The 26,747-nt window shown below is 46.6% G+C and overlaps 2 protein-coding genes across 2 annotated transcripts in view; one reads left to right on the top strand and one right to left on the bottom strand.

The window, feature by feature from the left end:
• Window positions 1–515: 515 nt before the first annotated feature.
• Window positions 516–11,463, bottom strand: LOC103188068 (LSM14A mRNA processing body assembly factor). The gene is made up of 9 exons (XM_007907908.2): window positions 11,116–11,463; window positions 5,978–6,141; window positions 5,415–5,544; window positions 4,852–5,013; window positions 4,044–4,124; window positions 3,196–3,369; window positions 2,106–2,280; window positions 1,403–1,646; window positions 516–1,284 (listed from the first exon to the last, which is right to left on the bottom strand). The coding sequence occupies exons 1-9, from the start codon at window positions 11,234–11,236 to the stop codon at window positions 1,261–1,263; spliced, it is 1,275 nt and encodes a 424-aa protein (XP_007906099.1). The 5' UTR covers window positions 11,237–11,463; the 3' UTR covers window positions 516–1,260.
• Window positions 11,464–13,278: 1,815 nt separating this feature from the next.
• The window catches only part of LOC103188100 (transcription initiation factor TFIID subunit 4), a 42,127-nt gene continuing 28,658 nt past the window's right edge, over window positions 13,279–26,747 (top strand). The window contains exons 1-8 of the mRNA XM_007907949.2: window positions 13,279–13,880; window positions 18,670–18,818; window positions 22,164–22,283; window positions 22,963–23,205; window positions 23,300–23,344; window positions 24,130–24,252; window positions 24,565–24,654; window positions 25,065–25,286. Of these exons, the coding sequence (XP_007906140.2) occupies window positions 13,595–13,880; window positions 18,670–18,818; window positions 22,164–22,283; window positions 22,963–23,205; window positions 23,300–23,344; window positions 24,130–24,252; window positions 24,565–24,654; window positions 25,065–25,286 (1,278 nt within the window). The 5' untranslated portion in view covers window positions 13,279–13,594. The remainder of the gene's footprint in view (window positions 13,881–18,669; window positions 18,819–22,163; window positions 22,284–22,962; window positions 23,206–23,299; window positions 23,345–24,129; window positions 24,253–24,564; window positions 24,655–25,064; window positions 25,287–26,747) is intronic.

The raw sequence follows: 26,747 nt of genomic DNA, 5'->3' as shown, positions 1-26,747 counted from the left end.
CCCACAAACAGCTGTGGATTGAGTGACCAAATTATTATTATTATATTTATTTACTTATTGAAGGGATTTTTAGTCCCGGAAAAGTGATCCGCCAATTGACTAACAACTGATTAATGGTGAAAGCTCAGTGATTTGGGAAGTGCTAAGAGAAAGCAGTGCGATTGGTAGCACAGTGCATGGAAGGAGCTCAGACAACAACAATAATCCTGGCATTTGATACAGCGCCTTATCACGTCTTCGAGACGTTTCAAAGCGCTTCACAGGATACACTGTAAAGTGAATTGACTGTATATTTGTGGGCGAAACGCGGCAGCGAATTGCGCACAGCAGCGTCCCACATACAATCGTGGATTGAAGTGACCAATTTATTTTTTTTGTAGTTGCGTTCTGGTAACAATGTTATCAGGACACAACTACACACAGTACAGTTCAGCAGTGAACGGAGTTCAACAAATGGCTAGAAATTTTGATTCTTTCTCTTTGGATCATTTTAAATTTGTACGTCTTCACCTAAATTCTACTACAATTATTTATTTTTTTAAAAAAAGATACCTACAAACCTTGTACTTTCCTCTCTGCAGTTTGTTCAAAAGCAAAAAAAAATTTCTAGGACTAGGACCAGCTGAGTAATTAATGGTAAAAGTTGGCGAGCGAGAGGCCTTCACAGCGGCAGGAGGGGAGCCTTTCAGTCGCCTTCATCAGGAAAACTATTTTCTGATCCCTTTTCTAAAAAAAATACAACCACAAGTAACGTAGTATTTTTCTACTATAGTAAAGCTAAGTTTTAGAGTTCCACAGAGAAAATAACACTGCAGACCTTCAAGGTGAATGTCAGTGGGTCTGAACGAGGTCACAGTGATGGCCCTGCAGTGAGTGTACAGCATTACCCTCCAGCCTCAGCAAATCTCTGCAGTAAGAAACCCTTTCACAGCAATGCAAAAATACCCAAGAACTCCAATGAAGTATTTGTTTTCATCGCGTCCAAACCATACGATAGAATTTTCTTTTGAATCGTCCTTCTGCTGATAAACTCAAAGACAAGTATTTAATGCTCAACATCTCAAAGATGGCCCTTCTCCACAACAATCATTGTGTGTGTTTTACCCCCTTTGAAGTCAAGCTGCTCGTTCCCCCAGTGCTGGTGACCGATATACAGGAAATTAAACTTCTTCATTCTCGCTGTCAAAAAAAAAAGGTTCAACTAAACAAATTCTCTGGACCTGGTAGATCTAAAGTCCGGTTTGATATCCAGCTTGTATACTATGCAGCCACTTTATTGTCCTTCTGTAAATAAACACACGTAGAGAGGTTTTGTTTAGTTTACAAATCCCGAGTTAGAATCAGAACAAAACTAAAGAAAGTGTCTGAAACAGGAAATCTACACAAACACTCAGATACTTACCCTGTATTCGAAGTCTGAGAACTCTCTGCCGCCCCCCCGGCTGCCTCTGAAGCCCCCGCGGAAATTTCCCCGAGGAGGCCCGAAGCTTCCTCTTCCCCCACGGGCTCTTCCACCTCGGTAAAAGCCTCCTCTCCCCCTGTAGCCCCCGCGGCCTCGCATGGGGCGCAGTGGGATTCCGAAGGTCTCTGCGTTCAGCCGCCTCTCCTCAGCCCAGGTCGGTCTCCGGTCTCTGGAGGAGAAATAGCTGCAGGGAGTTATAGTGCAAGTTCCTCACCAGACCCACATCAGCGACAATCGTGCCCAGGGTCAGGTAGCAGAAAGCCCTACAAGTACATGTATGCAACCAACGTGGCAGCCATGGAGTCAGTGACTAATTTTATTTGGGAGATTGTTGGTCAGTACACTGGGAAAGAGGAACTCTCTTCTCTTTTTCTTTTATGAGTAGTGCCACGGGATATTTAACATCCACCTGAACAGCCAGACATGGGACCTTGGTTTAACACCTCAGGATGGCATCTCCAACAAATTCAGTGCTCCCCCAGCACAGCCCTTGGGAGCCAACTGACACTGCGCTCAAACATCACAACCTTCTGGCTCCTAACTGGGCCAGACTAAGATGGATTTAAGGAAAAAAACTTGTTCAGGCCACAAAAATAAGACTTTTTACTACAATCTGTGTGTGAACTGTGGTGGTGAGTAATACCTGTTCTCACTGTCACAGGAGATGTTGTCAAAGAAAGATTTGGTTTTGTCGTAATAGCAGTGGGGTCCCAGAGCTTCCTCCTCATCAGCATTCCCTTCACTGTTTTGTGTTTCAATCCCAGAGTCTCCTTTGTCTTCTTCAACGACAACCTTCTCTGTTTTTTCTGGCTTGTCATCTGCAGAAAGATGAAGATTTATTAGATATGGAGTCCTGTAGCTTAGTGGTTAGAGCGCTCAGCTCGCAAGCGAGAGGAACTGGGTCTAATTCCCGGACAGCACAAAATGTTAGGCACACGCCTCTGTTTACCTAGCAGTAAGTAGGAACCCAGTTGGTTGATTGGCGGATCACTTTTCCGGGTGTAATAATCCCTCCAAAAAAATAGTAATATGGTGACTCAATCCACAACTGTTTGTGAGACACTGTTGTGTGCAGTTGGCTGCCGGGTTTCATTTTACAGTATATTCTGTGAAGCTTTTCAGACTTTTTTCAAAGACATGATAAGGCGCTATATCAAATGCAAGGATTATTATTATTAGAAATTGGTGCAGTATTGATGGGAAAGAATGAGCGAGAAAAGCAGCTTCTCAATCACTTCACCAGTAATTACCATTAATGACGAGTATAAAAGATTTCTCTGCCAAATTTTAATAACTTAAAAGATACAAGATTTTAAGGCTACAGGTTTCAGAGTGGCTCTCAATCTGGTTTGAATACTCTTAAGTATGATAATGAGTTTCTGCAGGTGTCAGACACGCAGCTGACCCCAAAAAAACTAATGGAATAATACAATTTATATGATGCCGTTCCTTTGTGAGGACATCAACACGTTTACCGGGCTGTTTGGGTGGCAAGAAAGTATAGGTTGTAGGTTAGAGACCTAGCTGCTGGGTGCTCGGGGCTTTGAGTCAAACTGGACAAAACAACTTGGACAGTGTCTGTGACCGGCCCACCACTTGCTCCCAGTGACAGCCGCCTCTACTTGACTTCAGTAGCGCAATTCCATCCTCACAGTAGCTACAGATAGGAGTGGAGGAGGTGCCTGAAAGTGTCTTTTTACTTTTAAAGAGGGAAAGAAGAAACATACAATTACCTTTCAATTTCAGCTTATTCTGAAACTCCCGATGAATGTCTTCTTTATTGAATTGTGCATTAGCAGTCTCAAAGTCAAAGTCTTTTTCAAATTTCATCGGGCCATCTCTCCGAACTCCAAACCTGCCTCTCCCTCGGTTTCCCCCACGACCTCCCCTCCTGACCGCAGGGCCGCCTGAGAGAAGGAACAAATGCTTGTCAGCAAATAACAGCAATGTCTGAGATACGGCCTGAAACCAGACCTGTGCCTCTCGCACTCTTCTCTACTGGGCATTTACAGGCCTCAAGTCTCCTCTTAGCAAGAAGGTTGAAGAAGTCCATTGGCCAAGAAAAAACATTTCTGCTTACAGAGGGCCGTGAGAATGTACTGGTTATCTCACCATTGCTGCAGAATGCATTTAGATATTTACCAGGATGGACAGTTGGAAAGTACATACATTTTACCTCAAACATTATAGCACGGACTGAAGCCAATCTGCCCATCTAGCGTGCACCGGGAATTGGATTGTTCTGTGGAGTGCGAGTCTGGCTCAGCATTGGGCCGCATCCTACAGCTCTCGCGCAGACCATTTCTCACGTCACATGCCACCCTCTCAAACAATGGTACTGCAGGAATTTAATTTGTCAGGCTCGTTGTGTTTGGGGCTCAGCCGCCAAAACCCTTACATCGTAGAATGATATTGACCGCAACCAGACCATTTGGCCCAACTAGTCTGTGATGGTATGGAGGGCGATTGGTCGACTTATAATAGACTCTGCTATTTTCTTCCATCAGTGCTAATGAAGAAAACATCACTACGTGGAGAGAGTAAGAAACTGGTTATATTTGTGTACGAGAAGCTGACGTACCCGATGGCCTCCGGTTCGCCTCCCGGTTTTCATTCTTGACCAAGTCGTTCTCTGGCCGTAAAGTTTTCTGTGACTCGAAAACTGTATATTAAAAAAAACAACTAAAATTCCTGCAAACGATCAATGCAAGAGTTAGCCTTTCGGCAAAATGCTGCAGCTGCTGGAAATGTGAAAAACAGAAGTCACTGGGAACACTCAGCAGGTCAGGCAGCATCTATGGAGAGAGGAAAGTGAATTAACGTTTCAGGTCGATGACCTTTTGTCTCTGATGTCTTTGACAAAAGGTCATTGACCTGAAATGTTAACTCACTGTTGCCTGACCTGCTGAGTGTTCCCAGTCACTTCTGTTTTTATTTCAGATTTCTAGCATCTGCAGTATTTTGTTCAAGCTTTAGCCTTTCTTCGGATCAGTGTCAGCATTTACCCTGGTCGCGATAACCAAGGGCGGACATCATTACAGTCCTCACAGCATGATCCTCCAGCAAACTACAGCGACTTCTGGGGAGACACTACCTCGATTCTATTCGCATGCAACTAACATACAGAAGCCATGCTTGGAAATCCAGCTTGCAGTGGAGGCGAATTCAACACTTAGGATACCCGCTACACCCAAACTACAACTGACTTACAAAAGCAAAACTAATTCCTGTTGAAATTTAAAATGTTCAATTTAAAAGATCAGCAAATGACATGGCCAGTCGACCTTAAAGAGACGAGTAAGCAGATTAAATCACACCAATTACCAACTTCAGGCACAAACCTTCTGGGTAACTCAGCGCTGAATGTCAACCTACACAGCAAATCTTACCTCTTCTTGGATCGTGAGTGTCGACTGGCTTGTGGCTGATGGAGGGCACAGGCCGGACAGGCACAGGGCTCCGTCTACCCACTGGAGCCTGGGGAATGGTTTGCACCGCCTGTTCCATGGTGGGACTTTTTCTCAGGGAATCCATCTTGGGACTTGATCGACCTAGAGAAGAAACAAATCCACAAGCACACAGTTTACCCCCAGGAAAGTCACCCAGACAAGATGCAATGTGGAGTTAATATTGATACTGGCTAACTGTCTAACCAAAGACATTACTGGGTAAGAGTTAAGAGGACATGCTGCAAACTTTCAGTTCGCACCGAGTATAGATAGTAAAGTGTGAAACGTTTAATTTACATGAAACGTGGGAAGTACCTGAAGATTAATACTGAACAAACAAGAGTGTTAGGTCGGCCTGGAAAACTATGTTGTGATAGGACAACCAGAACTGAAAAAGGGTCAGATTTGGTTATAATGTCAATGCACAACTTGCAACCTGCACGGACATGGATTCAATTGCAATGTTCATCTGTTCACTAAACTTGAAGAGGGATTAAACTTACCGAGGCCCACAGCACTGTACGGCTGGGGAACTAAAGGACTCGGCCCAAATTGACTGTAGGCTGGCATTCTGCCGAATGGTGCGTAAGACACCATGGACTGAAAAGAGCTGGAGGATGAACCCAGTGAAGACTGTGGAGGAAACGAGAAAAAATAACTTTTGCAACATTTAGTTTTGGACAGCAGTCTGCTGCAGCTCTCACTGTGCAACCACCCCTCCCCACCCATCCCACTCTCTCTCCCCACAAGAAAATCCAAAGTTTGATTACTGGCCAGTTCTTCCTCCCAATCACTACATTACCTCCTGCCAGTGGATGGCTAATCGAGGTCGGCAGCGAAATCCCTCCAATGTCAAAAATGGCATTGAAGCAGGAATCTATCAAACCTGCACAAGTGCCATCTGGCTTGATTTGGGGTGTTATAGTTCAGAAATACCAACATTCAATCACACGTCTCGGAATGTAATGGGGAAAATGGCTAAAATGCCGTTGAAAAGACTGTGGTTTCCCTATCAGGAGGATTATTGGAGCAATGTCACACCAGGCACAGAATCCCCTCACTTTACCTGGACAATGGCAGGATCCTGAGGCAGAGAGCACTGGGGCTTTGGCGGCTCACACACAGTGAGATCCTTAATATCACTGCCACGGAATATGATGTACTCAAATACTTCATCTCGCGGTGGTATTGGCCTGTCCGTGGGCCGGTCCTCAGTCCCGAACGAACGAACTGCAAGAAAACAGCAGCGCATTACAACAACTTCAACAACTTACACTTATATAGTGTCCTCCACCCAGGGTAGCGTCTCAGAGCGCTTAGAACAGCCCACACAAAGCAATGCTTTGCCATTAAGTCTTGTAAACCTATATGTGACCTATGTGGGAAAGATTTACTGTTTTCCTGCCGATGATCTGATAGATACAAAGATTATTATTATTCTCCTGTCTCTTCAGGAAGCAAGTGTGAAACACGGAACCTTCTTCAGCAGGTGGCACTGTTTAAAGAGGAAACTTCTGCTCCTATCTCTCTATCCACTTCTTTTCCATTAACTGCCGGTGCTGCACAGCACACACATTGCAGCAAATTATTGGACTGTGTTACACCAAAACACAAGCTAGCACCCTGCTTTAAAGTGGTTAGATTCACAGACTCAAAGCAAGGTTGTTAATTATGCAAACGCAACAAGCTGGAGTGGGGGGGATTTGAGATCAGGGGAGGTGAAGGCCAAGAGCTTTACAAAGAGCTTGAACTGGAAAATTACCAGTAAACTGAGGTGCTGCATCTGACCTGAAGCAAGTTACTTGTCAATCATCCAAACAAACAGGGGATCGATCAGGGACAAGGAAGAACTCACTAAAGGGAGGCAATTCTCTATTTACAGATCAAAATGCTGTCTCGTCAGCTTATATGAACTATTGTATCCTACACGCATTGTGCCTGAATCTCGATACCGCTTCCATCTTCAACACTCTCTCCGCCCAACCCCAAACTCCCACCCCTGAGCTGGGATAAATCAAAGAAGCCAGCTAATCCTGACAGCGAGCATCTTCACCGTCACTCTGAGAACGTGCTAGATCTCTGACGTTTATTTGGGAAAGGCTCCAGTGTGAAGCTGAGTCAGGACAAAGTGTAGTGCAGTTACATTCTGTTCTCTTCCTTATTACATCAAACTGAGGGAGACCAGGCTTCAGCAAACTGTAATTTACTATTTGAACTGCTCCTCAGGACAAAAGGCCATTCCATCCCCCAGTCAAAGCCTCCAAACAATAGCCAAAGCCTTCACCCTGGGCATGCTGTGAAGTCCATCTCAACAAGAGCCGGTGCATACCAATCCCTCCTGGAGGCTGGTTAAACACAGCGAACACTGACCTTTTACAGTGATCTGTCCCTCCTTCAGTGCAGCTCTGTAACAGGAACTTAGTGCATCAAACACAAAGCTGGAGTTTAGCACTGCCCAGAAGCAGCACAGCATCACTAATTGCAATGTGAAAATAGAATTTCACCTGAACGGAGTCTAAATTCTTCCGAATCAGGTTAAATGTACTTCAGAAACTGGAATGTGAACTGTTAAACTCCAGCAGTCACCTAAATAATCTTTTATACACAAACACAACAGGGACTGAGTAAAGCTAACTTCAAACTTACTGAATATCATTGACATCAACTGTCACAGTCGAGGAAGAAATATTTCCCTTTTCCCCACTGTGAGTGAGCGTGCTCTTGCACACATCTGGATAAGGGGTATAAAGTCCCTGTGAAGAGGCAGTGACAGAGAATCTCTGCACAAATTTCCATTCTCCAGAAACATTTGCATCACATTTAGAAAACCCATTGCTGCAGCTGCACACAGGGCCACCGTTCACAAACCACACATCATCACGTGATGCTATCAACAAAACAACCATTTGTCCTCAACAACAACCAACCAGTTCCTGAACATTCCAACTTTTTTTTATTCTATCGTGGCTGTGATGGAAGCCTGTTAATATTTCCAGGATCTCTACGCTTCCAAATGAGTTAAGCAAAGTTCACACGTCACCGACGTACAATGTCAAATACCAAACATATACAACGATACAGCAAAATCATGAAAAACATAATGCACTTAACCGTACAGGTTTAAAATAAGCCACAGAGATAGTTCTAACAAGCAATTGATCAAATCACTGATAGGCATCGTACCACGAGGTGTCAGATAATCCTCCAAACAACAAGCCAAAGTCGAGGGAATATTTATTTCTGGCAGCAAGATCAGTAAAACTTCTCATTCAAAAACAAGCCTCATTCTCCCCATCCTCAAGTCAGAGCTTGGAATGAATCATAATTCTGAAGAAAAGTCATCAAGCTGAAACGTTAGCTCATTCTCCTCTCTCCATAGATGCTGCCTAACCTGCTGAGTTCCCAGTGACTTCTGGTTTTATTATGGATCATAGTTGATTTACTGTAGTATTCTAATGTAGAAAAGCACATTTTGTGGAATTATTGGACTGTAATTCAAAATAGAAGTTGTGCAATTGACAACTTTCATTTATAGAGCATTCTTCACAACAGTGCACAGAAACCTTTCGACTATCAGCAGACAGAAACTACAAATCAGGCTTCTCAAATCATTGACATCTTCAAATCAAAGCAATAAATGTAGTACAAACCGATAGAGTCCTCAATGCTCAGCCAACAACAGACCAGACTTAAGGCCCGTGGAGGTATAAGGCCTCTCTTGGATTTGTACTGTTCTGCATGTCTTTACTGCTCCTGGTTTCTGAGGCTGAGTCCCTCCATAGGCACCACCTGTTTCCCAGCTTTAAACTGATTTTCAGCCTTTTTTTGAGTCAGCCGGGAGTTCCACGCTTCCCACCTTGCTGGAATGAAGACACTGCCTGAGGGTACTGTTGCTTGTTCAGCTAGGACCACCCTACCCATTAGGATTTTGGTTTGCATGGTTAACGGAACTGATCTGCCCTTCCAAGTCCTGCTGACAAGCCAGTTGATTTTCAGATGTAAGATCGATCCAGTTTGTGACTCTACTATAAACTAATAGCAACATCACAATTTTAAAAATAAATTCACAACAGTAAGACACCCTCACCCCCTGACTCACTGTGCAATAGAGCTGCCCTGGCACCAGGTACCTTCTATCCCACAATAGTTGCTAATGTGACAGCATATTCATTCTGAAAACGTGAACTTGTCTTTACACTGACAGTACTAACTCGTCTGTCAGGAGGTTGGTCTGTTTCCCACTGCCCCATTTTCAGTAATGAGCAACACTGAAAGGAGCTTCCAATTTGCAATGTAAAGGGTTCCAATTCGGCCAGTCAGCCATCCAGGCCAGAATTAGTCCCAGAGCCCTCTGTGTCACTCAGGTCCCGTGATACCATTCAATGCTCCTTGCTGGAATGAGCATTGGGCAGAACTGTCAGTTTCTAAGCTGACATGTGAAGAATGATCACAGCAAGATACCAGAGAAAAAAGCAACTAAAACACGTCATTGCACACCAAATGATAAGCTGATGAAGCTCTATAGTGAAGCCATTTTTGCTTGTAATCTCCAGAGGAAAGAGGCAGAGACAAGTGATATATGTGGAAGTGAAAGTTTGTATTATTTAGAGTACTTAAACCCAAACCTAAATTCTTGAAGTAAAGTATAAGCACTGTTACAGCATGTTAAAATATTCACCGTCTGGGTCGGCACATCATTAATGACCATTTGGGGAGGTACCAGAGGGTACCCATGTAAACTACCCAATAACAGTCAATGTCTTCAAAAGATAGAGAAAGAAAATTTAGAAGCTATATCCAATAATATTCGGCTCTTTAAATTCAGTCAAAGCCAAACAACTAGAATTGAAATCCATTCAGAGCTTCAACACAACAACTGGACAGTACGATGCACTACAAGATGATAGTCTCCCAAACTCAGCACAGGTCATTTGGGGCCACTGATCAGGCAGAAAATCTCCTTCACACCTCATCCCAGGTAGATTGGGATCAAGATAGTCACTAACTTCTGAGCAGTTAATTATCAAGCGACATTTTATGAATTGCTTGTGCCAGGAGGAAAACAACAACTTGTATTTATATAATACGCTGGCCAAATTAAGTGATAAACGTGAAAAAACAGCATTTACAACAAACAATTGATGTAATAATTCTCATTAAGAGAGGCACCTTGTAAGTTCCTCTTATGCACCTTCTATTAACCTCCATTTAAACTGACCGCTCACACCTGGAGAACTGAGGCAATCACACTTCACTGTGGAACATAATCCAAGAGACACGTTGACTTTTAATCAAAAATTGAATTCTGTTGTCAATGTATTGATGCCTTCAGAGTATTTTGGGTCTTACCATTAATCCTGGAAAATAACTTACAAACTGAAGTGTCTTGGGCAGCCTTTAAGAGGATCACCATTGAAGCCTTCAGACAGATTATTTCCCTCAAGAGATTTAATACTTTTTTGTTGAAACCCCTTGGATTTCACACCACATTTATTTATACAAAAACAACAGTGGGAAAGGCAGATCTGGTAATCATTTCACCAACAAAATACAAATCTACTGTCCTTGTTTACAAACACTGATCAATGCCAATCCCGAGCAGGTCAACCAACCGGTCATATGCGGTTAGAAACATTGGCACATCAGTGTATTAGTGCAGTGGGGGGCGGTACAAAAGTAGTTTGCACCGAGAATCTGATCACTAAGTGAAATAGTTTGCACAGGAAACTCAATTATTATCACAATGTAAGATTCGGGGTCGGTCTGAACGTTGCCGTTATGTTTGTAAACTGCCGCAAACCGACAATAAATCCGCTGTGGGATCCACTGAGAGGAAACAGACGCTAAACATTCGCTGATTGTGTTTCTGTGCTGTGGGCCCTGTGATGTGCTGTGATGTCTCCCCCTCAGCTCTCCCGCCCCTCACTGTCAGTGCGGACAGACCGCGGGTCTGAAGGCAAACTCCCGGGAGGCGGCGGCTCCTGTTGTCAACCGCGCCATTTTGAAAAATAATATGGGTCAAAAGCAGAGACGGCCCGCGGGCCGCGGGGGGCCGCGGGGGGCCGCGGGGCACAGGGAAGGTGAACGGCGCTTCACAGCCAAACTGGGAGTGCGGAGAGGGCGGCGGCGGGAGGCCCGGGGGCGGGAGGCCCGGGGGCGGGAGGCCCGGGGGCGGCGGCGGGAGGAGGCCCACCCGCTCCGTACCTTTAGCTAAAGCGACCGTGGAGTTCTCGGTGTCGATGGTGTACAGAATCCCTTCGTATCGTATCTCCGCCTTCGAGATGAGGCTGATCTTACTGCCGATGTAGGGAGTGCCGCCGCTCATGGTGCTGCCCGCGGGCTCCCGCTCCCCGGGAGGCGGCGGAGCTGAGGATGGACGACGATTGTGGAGACTCTCTGTTCGGCTCTGACGTTCGCGCTCAGCGCCTCTCCAACATGGCCGCCTTCATGTTCCTCCTCCTCCCTCCTCCCGCCGCACAGCTGCCAACTTCACCCAAACTCTATTGTTAACGCGTCCAAACGGTTACACCGTATGAAACCACACACTCCTCTGTATTCCTTCCATCGGTCTCGTGTATTACACACATTTACATCGTTGACGTACGTACTTTTGAAGGACTTTTCTGAAATGTTAAGACAAATAACAGTGATTTGACTTTAATGGGAATCCAGTCAATTGCATCTCATTGAAAGAAATGGGTTTTGCTTCGTGTCATTTATATATATACCCCATTTAATACAAAAACGGGTTTAGTAATAATAATGTTTTCATTTAATATAACATCAAGAATGGTTTCGAACGCTTCACAATGTTTTTCGAACGCTATATTTGCAATCTGTGCTCAACAATACAATAATAATCCTTGCATTTGATACAGCGCCTCACCACGTCTTCGAGACGTCTCAGAGCGCTTCGCAGAAGATAATGTAAAGTGAATTCACTGTATAGTTTGCGGGTGGAACGCAGCAGCCGATTGCGCAGAGCCGCCAATATCCAACAAACAGCCTTGAACTGAATAAGCATTTTTTTTCTCTGGTGATTGTCGGCCACGACACCAGGAGAAACTCCCTTCTCTTTGGAAATAGTGTCGGCTTCCCTCCTCCCCCAAAACCATCCTCAGCGACAACACCCAGAAGCTGCCCCAGGGTAATGCCCCCGGAGTAACAGAGAGTAGGAGGCCTGAGGCTGAGTTGCCCCCATCAGTGGTGAGCAGGGTACCTGGGGTGGGGGTGGTGAGTAAGGCCTGGGGTGGGGGGGGGAGATGCCCCTGACAATGGGGGATGTGGTGCTGCCCCCTGGTGGTGAGCAGGATGTGTGCGTGTGTGTGTGGTGGTGCTGCCCCCTGGTGGTGAGCAGGATGTGTGTGTGTGTGTGGTGGTGCTGCCCCCTGGTGGTGAGCAGGATGTGTGTGTGTGTGTGTGTGGTGGTGCTGCCCCCTGGTGGTGAGCAGGATGTGTGTGTGGTGGTGCTGCCCCCCGGTGGTGAGCAGGATGTGTGTGTGGTGGTGCTGCCCCCTGGTGGTGAGCAGGATGTGTGTGTGGTGGTGCTGCCCCCTGGTGGTGAGCAGGATGTGTGTGTGGTGGTGCTGCCCTCTGGTGGTGAGCAGGATGTGTGTGTGTGGTGGTGCTGCCCCCTGGTGGTGAGCAGGATGTGTGTGTGTGGTGGTGCTGCCCCCTGGTGGTGAGCAGGATGTGTGTGTGTGGTGGTGCTGCCCCCTGGTGGTGAGCAGGATGTGTGTGTGTGTGTGGTGGTGCTGCCCTCTGGTGGTGACCGCTGCGCCGCTCCAGCTCGGAATCCCGTGCCCTACGTCACACGCCATTGGCGCGCGTGCGCAGTGCGGGGCAGCGCTGAGGGAAGATGGCGGCGGGGTCGGACCCGCTGGAAGACCTCCTCTCGTCGGAGGTGGACGAGAAAGCCGTCAGCGACCTGGTGGGTTCGCTCGAGTCGCAGCTGGGCGGCCGCGGCGGGAGTGCTGCTCGGCGGGGAGAGCCGGGGTCAGGGCCCGCGGGGAGCGGCGGCCCGGCGGCGGCGGCCGGGGACCAGCAGCAACCCGCCGGGATGGCGCCTTCTCCGGGCGGGGCGGGAGCTCCAGCGGGCGGCTCGCGGCCGGGCCTGGTCCCCGCTCCCTCGGCGGCAGCCGCCGCTCCGCTCGGCAACCACCTCCCGGCGGCCGCTGTCCGGCTCCAGGTGGTGAACGGAGCGGCTGCCCCCGCCGCCGGCTCCCCGGCTCCCCCCGCCGCCGGTCCCGCCTTCAGCCACAGCACCGAGCCGGCCAGCGCCGCCCCGCTCAGCGCCGAGCCCGGGCTGTCTGCCGTGCCCGCCGCCGGCAGCCCCGCGCCCAGCGCCAGCCTCCCCGCCTCCCCGGACAGCCCGGCGCCGGCAGCCGCCAACACTCCCACTGGGGCTCTCCAAACACCTCCTCCTCCCGTACACATTGTAAACAGTAACGTGTTGTTGAACATTGTACCGACGTCACAGAATGGGACCGGTCCTCAGGCCAAACCCGGGACAGCCACAGTCACACAACTGGTCACCCATCAGCCAACTGTCATCAGTAGTTCAACTTGCACCCCCTCAACCACTAAAACAGACTCCATATCACAGTCCAAGATAGTATTACACAGTCAGTCTCAGCCCGTGGCAATCAGTGTATTAAACAACCCAACCTTTACTGCTCCTGTGATGAACCCTTCCAATAACCAGCCCCACTGTACAGTTACCAGCTCCATCCTGGCAGCGAGCAGTCCTGTTTCTATCAATGCTATGGTCAAGCCCGCAATCACTGTGATCACACAGCCTCATGCCGGAGTGACTAAGGCGGGGACGGCTGCCCCCATAACAGCCTCTCAGTCACAGCCTTCTCGTCCTGGGATAGCAGCACCTCAGCGTGTCCTCACCCAACAGCTCATAGTCAGGCCTCAGCAACAGCCAACAGTCCAGCTGGCTCCTGGGTTTACCATCCCACCAGGTGAGTACTGCCTAAAACTTTTTATACCAATGAACATTGCTCATGGAGTCCTGAAGCGTAATGGTTAGAGCACTCACCTTGCAAGTGAGAGGACCTGGGTTTGATACTCGTACCCGGACAGGGCGAAACATTAGGCCAGTTTCTTTGCTCCACACGCCTCTGGTTACCAAGCGGAAAGTCGGAACCCGGTTGTTAGTCAATTGGCGAATTGCTTTTCTGCGGGTAATAATCCTTTAAAAAAAGCTATCAATAATTTGGTCACTCAATCCACGACTGTTTGTGGAACACTGGTGTGTATAATTGGCTGCCGCATTTCACCCATAAAATATACAGTCGGTTCATTTTGAGACGTCTCAAAGATGTGAAAACAACAACAACAACAAGATTCCATTTATAAAGCGCCTTTCACGTCAGGAGGACGTCCCAAGGCGCTGCACAGTTGGGTCATGACCCGAGCACTGGGGAAATGGTCAGGGTGAGGGGAGGGGAGGGAGCGAGGAGGGGGGAAATGGTCAGGGTGAGGGGAGGGGAGGGAGCGAGGAGGGGGGAAATGGTCAGGGTGAGGGGAGGGAGGGAGCGAGGAGGGGGAAAATGGTCAGGGTGAGGGGAGGGGAGGGAGGGAGGGAGGGAGGAGGAGGAGGGGGGGAAATGGTCAGGGTGAGGGGAGGGAAGGGAGGGAGCGAGGAGGGGGGAAATGGTCAGGGTGAGGGGAGGGAAGGGAGGGAGGGAGCGAGGAGGGGGAAGAGAGTCGAGAGGGGAGCTGAAGGCTCGGTCAAAGAGAAAGGTTTTGAGACCGGCCTTGAAGGAGGAAAGGGAAGAAGCGGCGAAGGCACTGGGGATGGAGTTCCAGAGCCTGAAAAGGTACTATACCAAATTGAAGGATTATTATTATTTATTTTATTATAAATCTAAAAGCTAATTTATAACAGTCAACATTTATTTTGCATCTTTCATGTAAAGTAAACGTCTCAAAGTGCATCACAGGGAGAGTAATGAAAGGTGAAGTGAATGTTGTTATGAGGCAATTTACACCAGGACTTCTGTTGACTTGTGTGAGGAGAGCTGTAATGTTAATCATAACCCTGGAATTTAATTCAGTGCCTATAATGTCAAAAGTTCTCAAAGCTATCCTCACAGGGAATTGTCAAATGTAGTAACTGTATCTGCAGGCAAGGTTCAGCAACTTTCAGCTTCTCTTGAAAGTTTTCTAAATGTTTCCATCAGTGTGAATCTTGTGGATTGGTGACGGATTGTGTTGTGGACAAAAACATCCCATAATGTTGAAAACTCTGTTCAGTACAACAGCAACAACTTGCATTTACATAGTGTCCTTCACATGGGGTAACGTCTCGGAGCATTTATATTCAGTTTAGCAATGTGCTGCAACTAAAGAGCAGTTAGAAAAATCACACATCAAGAACTTCACAGGATGCAGAGTGTTGTGAAAGATCTGCAGCAGTTACAGTATCTGATTTCAGGATTATCATTTTTATCAACCATGGCAGCTTGATTTTTATTGAACCATTTGAACTCAATGTTTACACTTCGTGTGCAGCTGGCTCACCACATAACAGAAGAGCGTGTCGGTAAATGTGAGACAAGATAATAGTTTAGCAAAGAAATCTTTCAAGGGATATGAAAGGTGTAAGTCGTGTATGAGGTATGTGTACTTTGTGACCGGTATCACTTGGATCGCAGTGATCTTTCTCACTCCTCTACACTGCTCTGAGTTAGAAGGTTGTCGGTTCAAGCCCCACATTGGGACTTTGAACTTACTAGGCTGATGCTCCAATGCAATATTGAGAGTGCACTGTATTGTTGAAAGCTGCCGTCCTTGGGATGGGGTGTTAAACTGAGGTCCCAGGATGCCTGACTGTTTAGGTGGATGTTAAAAGTCCCACGGTACTATTCAGAAAGAGAAGAGATTTTTGCTGGGTGTCCTAGCCAACAATCTTCCAGATAGACTTAGTTATTTTCTGGGGGCAATAATTCTTCAAAAAAATAATAATAATTTGGTCACTCAATCCACGACTGTTTGTGGGACACTGCTGTGCGCAATTGGCTGCCGCATTTTGCCCACAGTGAATTCACTATACAGTATATTCTGTGAAGCACTTTGAGACATCGCAAAGACGTGATAAGGCTATATCAAATGCAAGGATTATTATTATTATTCACTGCATGGTTGCTTGTGGGATAGTGCTGCGTGCAAATTGGCTGCCGTGTTTGCCTACAAAATATATAGTCACAACACTCTACAGTGTGAATGTAGCTTTGAAGTGCTTTGAAATGCTTCAGCAACGTGATAAGGTGCTATTTGAAATGCAAGGATTATTATTATTATTCCTCTGTCTTAATGTTTGCTGAATACTTTAGGACTAGCAAAGGGGATCCCCTTGTGACAGTGATCATCAGTGTGCTGTATTAACATGGAACACAGCAAGCTGCTCAGCAAAGTGTGTCAAAGCCAGCCCGATCCTGTACTGAATGATCTGTGGCTCATGTTCAATCTCGATATACAGTGGAAGCAATCCACCTGAAGCTAATTGCCTGTTTTAGCTGTTAATTAATTTATGAAACGTTTACAGAAATGCATGCATGAGTCTTTACAAGGTGATGTTATGTAACTCTGTGATTCGATGGGGATTGTTGAAAAGATGTAAAGGGATCTGCTATGTCTGTTTCATGCGGCTGCTAATGTCCAATGTTTGGTATAACTTATTCAGCACAGTGCAGTGATGGAAGGACTGTATTATGATAGATTATTCCGTTTTCGTTTCACTTGTCTGAGTCGCACAATTGTTGAAATAACAGGTGGCTCAGTGTCATGCTCTCTCACTGTCAAACGCTTTGGGGCGCTATCCTGTGTGAAGGGCGCTGTGTAAATGCAAATTGTTGTTGGTGGTGATGGATTTCGGGTGTGCTGTCTGAGGCAGGATTCAAATTGTGTTGAGGGTGAGGTAGAGGTTGCTGCACTCAGAGCTGATCTGCATGTTCCTCGTTCGAGCTTTACAGTCAGAAATGACTGCACAGGAGGCTGTTGGCAGCAGCAGGACGATTGCTTGCTATGTAAGTGTGATTGGCGATGGCTTGCTTGATGTTAAATAAAGCTTATTATTTATTTCCACAATGTCCCCTCTTAACATGATCATTAATTTAGGTCATCTGTGATCTGGGTGAATATTAACCAACCATCTGCCGCTTTTTGAAGGAAAGTGGAGTCTTTCTCGTTGCTTTCTGGATTAATATTCCCTCTTAATCCAAAATTATCTCAGAAATTCTAATTAATTGATTGGCTCTCAACCTTTCCACTCATCTCGCTGGAACTCCATCCCAAGTACCTCATCTCTCACCTCAATCAAGGTCCATATCAAGACCAACCTCTTCAGCCTTGCTTTTGCTCATCATTCCCTTCCTCACCCCACTCAGCTCCCACACGGGTGCCAAGCTTGTACTGTTAAATGCTGAGGAACATCCTCTTGATGTGAGAGGCGCTGTCTAAATGTAAATTTAATGTTGTATTGTATTGTGCTCATCTCGATGTTTGTGGAATTGTAAATCCTATAGGCGGGACTTTAATGGTGCAAACGGCTGTAATGTTTGCCTAGACTCGGTTACTCTGCATGACAGTTTTTACCTGTGAGCGCTTTCAGACATGATATCATGCTATAAAAATGTAAGTTATATATATATCTGTACCTGCAGACCACGTGTCCATCAAAGGATTAATAAGCATTGTGACATTATGAGATCCTCAAATGGTTAATAAACATATATACATTAACCTCATTGTGATCTTCACAGGTTAATACCCAATGTTTGTGTCGTGTCTTTGGTGTCATCCTCACAGTGACGGTTTAGGTGAAGTGACTTCTGCACATGTTGACAGTTGGGGCTTTGAGATATTCAGTTCCAGGGACAGTCTGGACTGTAGCTCCCTCCGGTGCTGGTTAGCATTTAGTACAGTTTGAGCCTTGCAACAATATTTCTGCTGAGTTTCTCTTGAATTTTCACCATTGGCCCACAAATATACAATTAATTCACTTTACAAGGTATTTCTGTGAAGTGCTTTGAGACGTTTAGAAGACGTGAAATCGCTATATCAAATGCAAGGATTACTATTATATTGCCCACTCTCCTTTCCTATGGTTTCCTTGTCCAAGTGGCCATTGATAGAGAGAGTGAATGTGTGTGTATTGACAGTGAGTGTGAATGTGTGTGTATTGACAGTGCGTATTGACAGTGAGTGTGAATGTATGTGTTCACAGTGAGTGGACAATGGGGGCCCAATTCTGCTAACTGATGTCAGTCCACACACATTTTCTTGCAAAGGTAGTGGTGTGTCTGGAGTTTTATCCCAGGCTGAATGATGCTTCCCCTCCCCCCTCTCTCTCACCTGGGTGAAGAGGCTTATTGTGGTGGTGTTGATGTTGCTGCTGCAGTCCTGACTGAGGTAAACCAATGAACAGTGATGAACCTGGGAATCTGACTCGCTGAAGAGCTGGGAATCGAGCTGCTTCGTGGGGAGAGAGTAGGAGATTTGCCACCAACTAATTCACAATCATAGCGAGTTTACAGCCCAAGACCTGGACATTTGTCCCATTGTGTCTGTGCTGGTGCTCGCTCCCCCATTGGAGCTCTCTTCTGTAATCCCATTCCCTTGTTCTTTCCCTAAACACTTTTTATATTGTTTTTGTAACTTTTAGAAATACTGTATGTTTTGATCCTGAAAATGTTCCAATAAACTTCTAACCTTTCTTCAATCGCCAACCTCCTCTCTCTCTTCCAGGTATGATTCTGGTTCGCACAGAAAGTGGGCAGCTTGTCATGGTTCCCCAGCAAGCTTTAGCCCAGGCTCAGGCTCAAAGACCAGGAAACATCTCTCCGAGGCCTTGTGCTCCCACAAGTGGGCCTACGTTCCGCCTGACATCAACTCAGGTATGATCACTGCCCAGACACTGTCTCCATATCCTACGTTCATTTTCCTCAGCTTTGCTTGATGGCTCTGATTCCACTTCTCACCCTTTGCTCTGTCCTCCATTCTGTCCTCTGGTATCCATTGGCTCAAACCCTTCCTGTTTCTTTCAAAGTACTCAACAATAGGATGCCATATTATCAGCTGTTGTGTGCTACATCTCATGATAATGGACCCAACTGGTGGGGGAGCATCACTTTAAGGGCAGTCAATAGACTGGCTGATTTTCCCCAGATTATTGACTGGTTACCAACAATTTCAAAAGAAATAAGACAAGCTGCATAAAGTGGCCAGAACACAGATCTCCCATTATTGAGGTACACAGTCTCTCTGATTATTGAGGTACACAGCGCTTTGGGACGTCCTCCCGACATGAAAGGCGCTATTCAGATGTAACTTGTATTGTACACAGTTTCCATTTTTGGAGATGGCATGGAGTGTCTGTTTATTGAGGAACTCCCTTCCCTCTCTATCTGACCCCTCCTACCTCTTTGCCTGAGCATTTTTTCACCATTGACTTCATGTTGGGTGTGGGGTCGAGCCTCGTGTGTAAATGCAGGTGCAGTGTGTGGTTGACCTGAATGTGCCTGACATGCAGTCCTGCAGTCCGCCTGCAGATGGTGCTGCAGCGCCGTTCAGGCATCGCTGCTCAGCAGCGCCACCAGCTGCACACAAAGTGACAATGCAATGCTGTGTGTAAGCTTTTAATATTAATATACCTTCAGTGAGAAAGCAGTGATTATTGGCCAGTCACCTTGTGTGTCAAGAGGGCAGCCCTTGTCTAGCGCTGATGTTAAAGCTGTGACACAGGCTAACTGCCAGATCAGGGATCTGCTTATGCTGCGAGTGATGGTACCGAGGTGATTTGTCCCACAAGGGTTTTTGCTGACCATAAAGCCGAGGACCAATTCTGTGTGATAGTGCAGACAATGTATTCCAATAAACATCTCGGGAAATTTCCACTTATAGGTGGGATGCATGGAACTCCTGATTGGTTTGGATACTCTTAAGCATGTTGATGGGTTTCTGCATGTGTCGGACCCCAGCTGGACAAACAAAATGCTTGCCTTTTATATAGCACCTTATCACGTTATCAAGACATCTCAAAGCGCTTCACAAGATGGACTGTAAAGTGTAATGACTGTGGATGCTCAGTCATTGAACATGTTCAAGACTGAGATAGATAGATTTTTAAAAACTGAAAGGATTAAGGGATATAGGGATAGGGTGTGTAAATGGAATTAGGTTAGTAGATCAACCATGATCTTATTAAATGGCGGGGCACAGGCTCGAGGGGTCAAATGGCCTACTCCTGCTCCTATTTCTTATGTTCTTATGTATTCACAACAAGTCCAAACTTACCCAATGATCTGTCACGTCAGCATTAACTTTACAGAGTGCAGTCTCTAGTGTGTCTCCGTTGCCTATGACCAGTGAAACTTTGTTAAGTTGACTGCTATGCTGATGTACTACTGTGCATTTTGCTTTTAATGGAAAATTACTGAACATCTGTACTGCTGTAATTTTAAGTGAATTTTGTTGATGATTATACTTGTGTAACTTTTGCAACCTTGCTAGAAATGAGTAATATCTTGTCTTTTCCTTATCTAACGTCCTTGCTCGGTTTAGTAAGATAATGAAGAAACAGGGACATGCAAGCAGAAGTAAGACAAAGAAGCGGTGTCTGTGCGTGATAACTCGCTGGCCTTGCAGTCGTGATCAAAATTTTTTTTGCACGAAATGGTCTTTGTTAGGTGAGGAGTAAAAGCGAAAAAAACTTATCTGCGAGACAAACAAACCAGATGGTCTTGTAGTTAGAATTGAAAGAAAGGCTAAGTAAACGCGTTAGGTATAAATGTAGCCAAGTTTCTTTTTAGAACGGACCTAGAAAAGAAGAGAAGAAGTCACCATTTAAACGAGGAAACTTCGGCAACTGCTGATTTTGTTCTCCAGATCAGTAACTATGCCATTCCATACAAATTAATACTGCCAGAAAACTTGTGCAATTCAGACCAATGCCTCTGTGAGCTTGTTATCTTGGTGGCCGAATAGCCTGACAATTCACGTCAGCAGTTGTGTATAAATGTTACTTGGCACTGTAATAGTTTGTGAGCAGTTTAGCTTGGCTCAGTTTGTAGCCCTCTGCGTCAGAAAATTGAGGGTTCAACCCCCATGTCAGGACTTGAGCTTGCAGTCTGGGTTGACTCTGTATTGTAGTGGGAGAGAGCACTCTATGTCTGTTTGTCTCTTGCTCAGTCTCACATTAATTGTGGGTGTCTCTACTCTCTGAAGCCCTGGAATAAACTGTGTGGATTGTTCTGTGTGCTGCTGGTGATGTAGGTGAGCCCTCCTCTGGAGTCTGCCGTTACCAGAATCCTCATTGTGATATCGTGCTTCATTGTTTCTGTAAATTTATTATGAGCTGTTTAGAGCTTTGTATTGAAGCTTCCTGCCATAATGATTCTTTTGTTTCTAACTGCTGGTACTGGCTGAGTTACCTCCAGGCTGCCAGCTTTGAACTCAGGTGATGAAAGCATCTCAACGCTGAGTTTGAAGAATCCTGAGAAGGGTTCACAGCAGATCAGATGTGTGGAGATGCCACTTGTTATTTCTGCAAAGCTGATTGGCATTTGATTCAGGAGCGCACGGCTCGCCTGTCTTTGCTATTTGTATCCAGTGCCGCAGGTAGAAAATCTGCCTTCAGGATTCTGCATTGTTCTGGAGATGGTTACTGGAGCACGTCTTTCAGCCTTGGCTTCTTGTTCCTGACTGAAAGTACCGATCAGCCATTGTGTGTCAGACTAGATCAGATAGTAGTACCTGTACCTCGGAGTCAGAAGGTTGTGGGTTCAAGCCCCATGTCTGGATTTTGTGAACTCACAGTCTACACTGACTCTCCAGTGTAGTGTTGGGTGTGAGCTGCATTGTTGGAGATGCTATCCTTCAGACGAGGCGTAAAACCAAGATCCTGTTTGCCTATTGGGTTAAAGGTCCCATGTCACTGCTCGAAAAGACGAGAGTTTCTCCCGATTTCCTGGCCAACAATCCCCCAAATCAAATTGGTTATTCCACCTCATGGCTGTTTTAGGTCTTTGTTGTGGGCAAATCAGCTGTTCTGTCCATCTACAGATTCGCAGTCACTCCTTTTCACAGTAAATCCTGTGAAGCACTTTGAGACGCCATCCCGACATGAAAGGTGCTGCACCAAATGCGAGGGTTATGATTATTGTTGTTGTTACACACAGCCCAGGCGCGCAGTGTTTGCTGCCGATGGCGCTGATGTTAATCAGTCTCTGGTTTTGTTATAGCAATCCATGACGCTCTCCTCAATCCGGCCAGCAGCCCCAGTGCAAGCCAAGCTCATCACACCCACTGCCACCCCCCTCAGTGCCGGCTCCGCCACCGTTACCATGGTGACACGCTCCCCCGTAAGTACAGCTTGTGGTTGTCATCAACGTGGGTTCATTCTTTGTCAAAAACAGCCTGGAGGTGATGTGCCTACTCCCCTCTGGGGAATTCTCATCCTCCAATTTAAGATGATATCAATAAGAGAAAGGTTCTTGGGCAAAGTGGGGGCACGTGTAACTCTCGGTCAAAGCAGAGATGTAGCTTGTCTGTCAATGTTTTACAAAGATAATTGTGCAGATTGTTGAGGAACAATATGAAGGGTGTGGGAGGGAGTGTTCAGGTGAGTGGAGTTTAATTGGCTGATTTGGAGACAAACATCAGCTCAAACCTGATGCTCTGAGCATGTGGTTTCTCTCGTGTGATGTTCGGTGGTTCTGAGTTTTCCCGGTTCAGGGAATGTTTGTGCTCTGTATGCGAATTAGGGATTTCAGGCTTGTATTAAAGGCTTGTATTTTCCTCCCGTCTCCACCCGGATCACCTGAGGGATACCCCGAGGTGTGAAAGGTCAAATGGTCGTGTTCTGCTCTGTATAATTCTCTGATTCTAACTTTAATGTCCAGCGGTCATATCGATCGAAGTCACCCACTGTGTCTAACCATTGGGCCCTGCAGTGTAAGTGAGGACGTTCTGAGGTTTAGGCCATCGATCACACAGAGAGTGTCTACCATCTACTTTCTGTTGCTCTTTTGTTTCCTGCAGATTTGTGTTAGCAGCAGCAGCCCACAGACAGTATACACCACGGCCGTGGCAGGTGTCACTGGCCACCACATGTCTGTCCAGCAGACTCCAGCACAGCAGCCCAGCATCGCTGGAGGCCAACCCCAGGCTTCACCTCGGACTCCGCTTCAGCCCCAGCCTGCAACCAAACTACACACACAGGTCCACCTACAACCCCAGGTGGTCCCAAGCTCCCCACTGGCAGGAACAGCTGCTGTAGCACAGGTCAGTGCATTGAAGATTGAAGTTCACTTGTTCTTAAATCTTACCAACAAAAAATACCATTTCCCATATTCTCTCTGTGTTTCCTCCTCTCTAGATCCCGTCAGTGTCGCAGTCTCTTCCTCTGGTGCGAGGAGGGCAGGTAACTCAGCCTTCTTTTGTCTTATTCTCTGACTGCTTGCTCAGATGCTGGCAGTGAGGAAGCTTGATTAGCCTCAGTAGAGGATTTGCATATTACTCTAAACCCACTTGCACTGTTTGGCTCAGTGCCCTGTCTCACTAACTGTCTCCAGTTCCCTGGCCCTGTCAGGCTATCACTCCTCCCGGCCACTTTCTGACCATCATATACAATCTACTGCTTGTCTTCTACTCAGACCCTCTGACCTGCTGCTCGGACCTCACTCACTTGCTTGTTATTGTTGCACTTACCAGCAGGATGGTTCATCACGTTGGCATCAGGTCACCAATACACCTGTTCTAACCACCTGCCCGAGGAAACATCCAAACAGGAGTGGCTGATCTAATCTCTCCTGACTGCCCGCTGGCCACAGACATCATTGGCAGAAATGCCGGGTTCCCTCTGGCTGTGAGCACCAAGCATAAAGCCCTCACACCTGAGCCCAGTCCTCTCCTCACCTTTCACAACACACACACACCTTCCTGCACTGGGTGTCTAGACAGTGGTCAGGAGCAGCACTGAGTGCAGGTTGAGCCCTGACTGCTGTCCCAGCTGGGATCAGTAAATCAGTCCGGGCCTGAATTGGAACCTGGGAAAGTCTTGCTGTGTCAGACACACTGGAAAGCCTCACTGACAGGTCAGGGCACTCCACATTCCAGCTACAGTTAGCGATTGTTCACTGCCCACAGTTTGAACTGTTGTGTACTAAAGTGCATGCCTTGTGTTAATACTGCTGTGTTTAATCGCAGGAGATTCAGGAGAACGTGAAGAAATGCAAGAACTTCCTGGCCACCCTGATCAAGCTGGCATCACACAGTGGCCAATCGGCTGATACCTCCCGCAACGTCAAGGGCCTTGTCCAGGACCTGTTGGCAAGTGCCTAGTCTTCCCGCTGTGTTTGCGGGCAGCGCGGGGGTGATGTTTAAGATTGCTTTGGGGGTGGCTCCCAACCACAGCACAGAGCTCTTCCTCCACCCCCCCGCCCAGCACACACACATATATATATACGTACGCGTGCACACACACACACACGCGTACACATATACACACACACACACACGCGTACACATACACACACACGCGCGTACACATACACAGACACAGTGCTGACGGGGGTGGGGAATAGACGAGAGAGGAAACTTTAGGAAAACATGTTAAATGTCACATTTCTCCTTGCTTTGAAGGATGCCAAGATTGAACCGGAGGAATTTACAAACAGGCTTCAGTCTGAGCTCAAGTCATCCCCACAGCCATACTTGGTGCCTTTTCTGAAGGTTTGCTTAGAAACGATACAACTGCGTTGCTACTATAGTACACGGCTCCTCACACTCTCATCCACTGCATTCATATTCAATGTTTTCCAAATCCTATTCGGAAATTCAAATTCCCTCTACACTGTCCTACTGCTCCCTGTCCTAACATCAAGGGTTACAAACACAGTAAAGCTCCCTCTGCACTGTCTGTCCATACTCCCACGTTAGTGACAGTGTGGGTTAGAGACAGTGTAAAGCTCCCTCTACACTGTCTGTCCACACTCCCACGTCAGTGACAGTGTGAGTTACAGACGGAGTAAGCTCTCAACAACAGTTTTTCTTAAATCTGAAAAGGTTTAAAACAAATGCTTTATGATTCCATTATTAATCGAGCTCACTTCGGTGTTACCTGCTTATTGTTTTCCACCCAGAAAAGTTTACCAGCCTTGAGGCAATCTCTTGCTCACAACCAGCAGTCTATCCTCCAAGTGCATACACCGGCCACAGCTCCCTCACAGGCCACGTCCACCCCGCTGTCCACAGGAACCATCACCGCTATTGTGGCCGGACCCACCGTGCGTCTGCGGCAACCTACCACCGTGGCCGTGACTCCCACCCAGATCAGCCTGACACCAGGACGGAGCTCACATCTGGTGCGTACTGTGGCAGCTGGCATCGGCCCTCGACTGGGGCACTGGTTGGGTTGGTGTGCATCCATGTGGTGTGTGCAGGCTCTACTTGCACTTTATGATCTTCTCTCCAGAGATACAGGGTCTGTCCGAGCAACCACCTCAGGCAGGGAAAGCTGTGTATACGATACCCTTCATACTGTGCACGTTCCTGAGGGCTTCTTGTAAGCCTTGGTCTTCTATAATCAGCATTTACAACAGCTTAGGAGCCCATTGTATATCTAATCCAGCACTTGATTAGCACTGCACCTGGACCTCTTATTGTGGCAGAAATCTTGCTGAATAAATCTAACATTTCATTCATGTAAAATCTACCCGCAATCAGCAAGGTGAGTTGTATCTACAGCAGTAACTTTCAGAATCAACTTCTCAAAGTGAAGGTATGGAGTAACGAGCAGGGAATAGGAAAGGAGAATTCAGGTTCTTGACCGCAAGCGTGTCCGAGAAGGGTTTGAAAGGCAGGGAGAGAGCAAATTGGAAGAGGATTTGGGGAGAAAGTCCCAGAGCTTGGTAGCTGAAAGCTCAGCCACCAATGATGGACAGAGAAGAGGGAGTGAGGAATGAGCCATCATTACAATATCATTACTATATTAAACTGTTACTTTGAGTCTTGGGGGGAGGTAGTTTGCATCAAAACCAATTACCGGGAGGTGAGGGTTCACATAACATCCCTGGTGGTTATGCGGATGGGTGGGGTAGGGAAGACACATGGCTGGAGGTTGTGGGTAGCTTGCTTTTAGCCTATTGTTCAATTCCTGCCATGGAATCGCTCCGGTGTCTCGATGGGAGAGCTTGTGAAGCGACATTGGAAGTTGAGCAGATTTGATAATAATAATCCTCACATTTGGTATAACTAGCCTTCTCGTCAGGAGGACGTCCCAAAGCTCATCACAGGATATACTGTAAGGTGGTTTGACTGGATATTTTGTGGGCGAATGTGGTAGCCATGTTGCACACAGCAAAGACCCACAAACACCCATGAAGTGAATGGTGAATTTTATTGGGGGATTGTTGACCAGAACATCAGGAGAGAGAGAAACTCCCTTCTCTTTTCGAATAGTACCATGGATCTTTCAACATCAGATGGGATCTGAGTGAGTAGGTTTGATGTGAGAGCTGGTAGGATATTCATCCTTTTTACACAAGAGAAGCTTAAAGAAGGAGTCTTGCCACCAGTACTCCATTTACATTTAGCAAAGTAATTGCTAGTCACTTAAACATCTTTTTTCTTTCTGTTGATTTACAGTCATTAACCCAGGGCTACTTCAGCGATCTTGTCCTTTCCAGGTTTGTACATTAATACCGATCATCGGACTGTTGGGCTCAGTAAACTCTCCAGGACAGTTCCCCTGATGTGGTCTCCACCAGCATTTAAATCAATCCCATTAGGAATAGACAAATGAGCCTTCCTTCCTTACCGTTCTG

The sequence above is a fragment of the Callorhinchus milii genome, unplaced genomic scaffold (assembly GCF_018977255.1).
Source record: "Callorhinchus milii isolate IMCB2004 unplaced genomic scaffold, IMCB_Cmil_1.0 Scaffold14, whole genome shotgun sequence".
Taxonomy (NCBI): domain Eukaryota; kingdom Metazoa; phylum Chordata; class Chondrichthyes; order Chimaeriformes; family Callorhinchidae; genus Callorhinchus; species Callorhinchus milii.
The sequence above is the reverse complement of the archived record's forward strand: the minus strand, read 5'-3'. Positions and strand labels throughout refer to the sequence as shown.

Coding starts and splice junctions, on each gene's coding strand:
- LOC103188068 (XM_007907908.2), bottom strand. CDS start 11,236: ATGAGCGGCGGCACTCCCTACATCGGCAGTAAGATCAGCCTCATCTCG. Junction 5,014..5,414: donor GTACAGTGCTGTGGGCCTCG/GTAAGTTTAATC, acceptor TTTCTTCTCTAG/GTCGATCAAGTCCCAAGATG. Junction 1,647..2,105: donor TCCTGTGACAGTGAGAACAG/GTATTACTCACC, acceptor AACTCCCTGCAG/CTATTTCTCCTCCAGAGACC.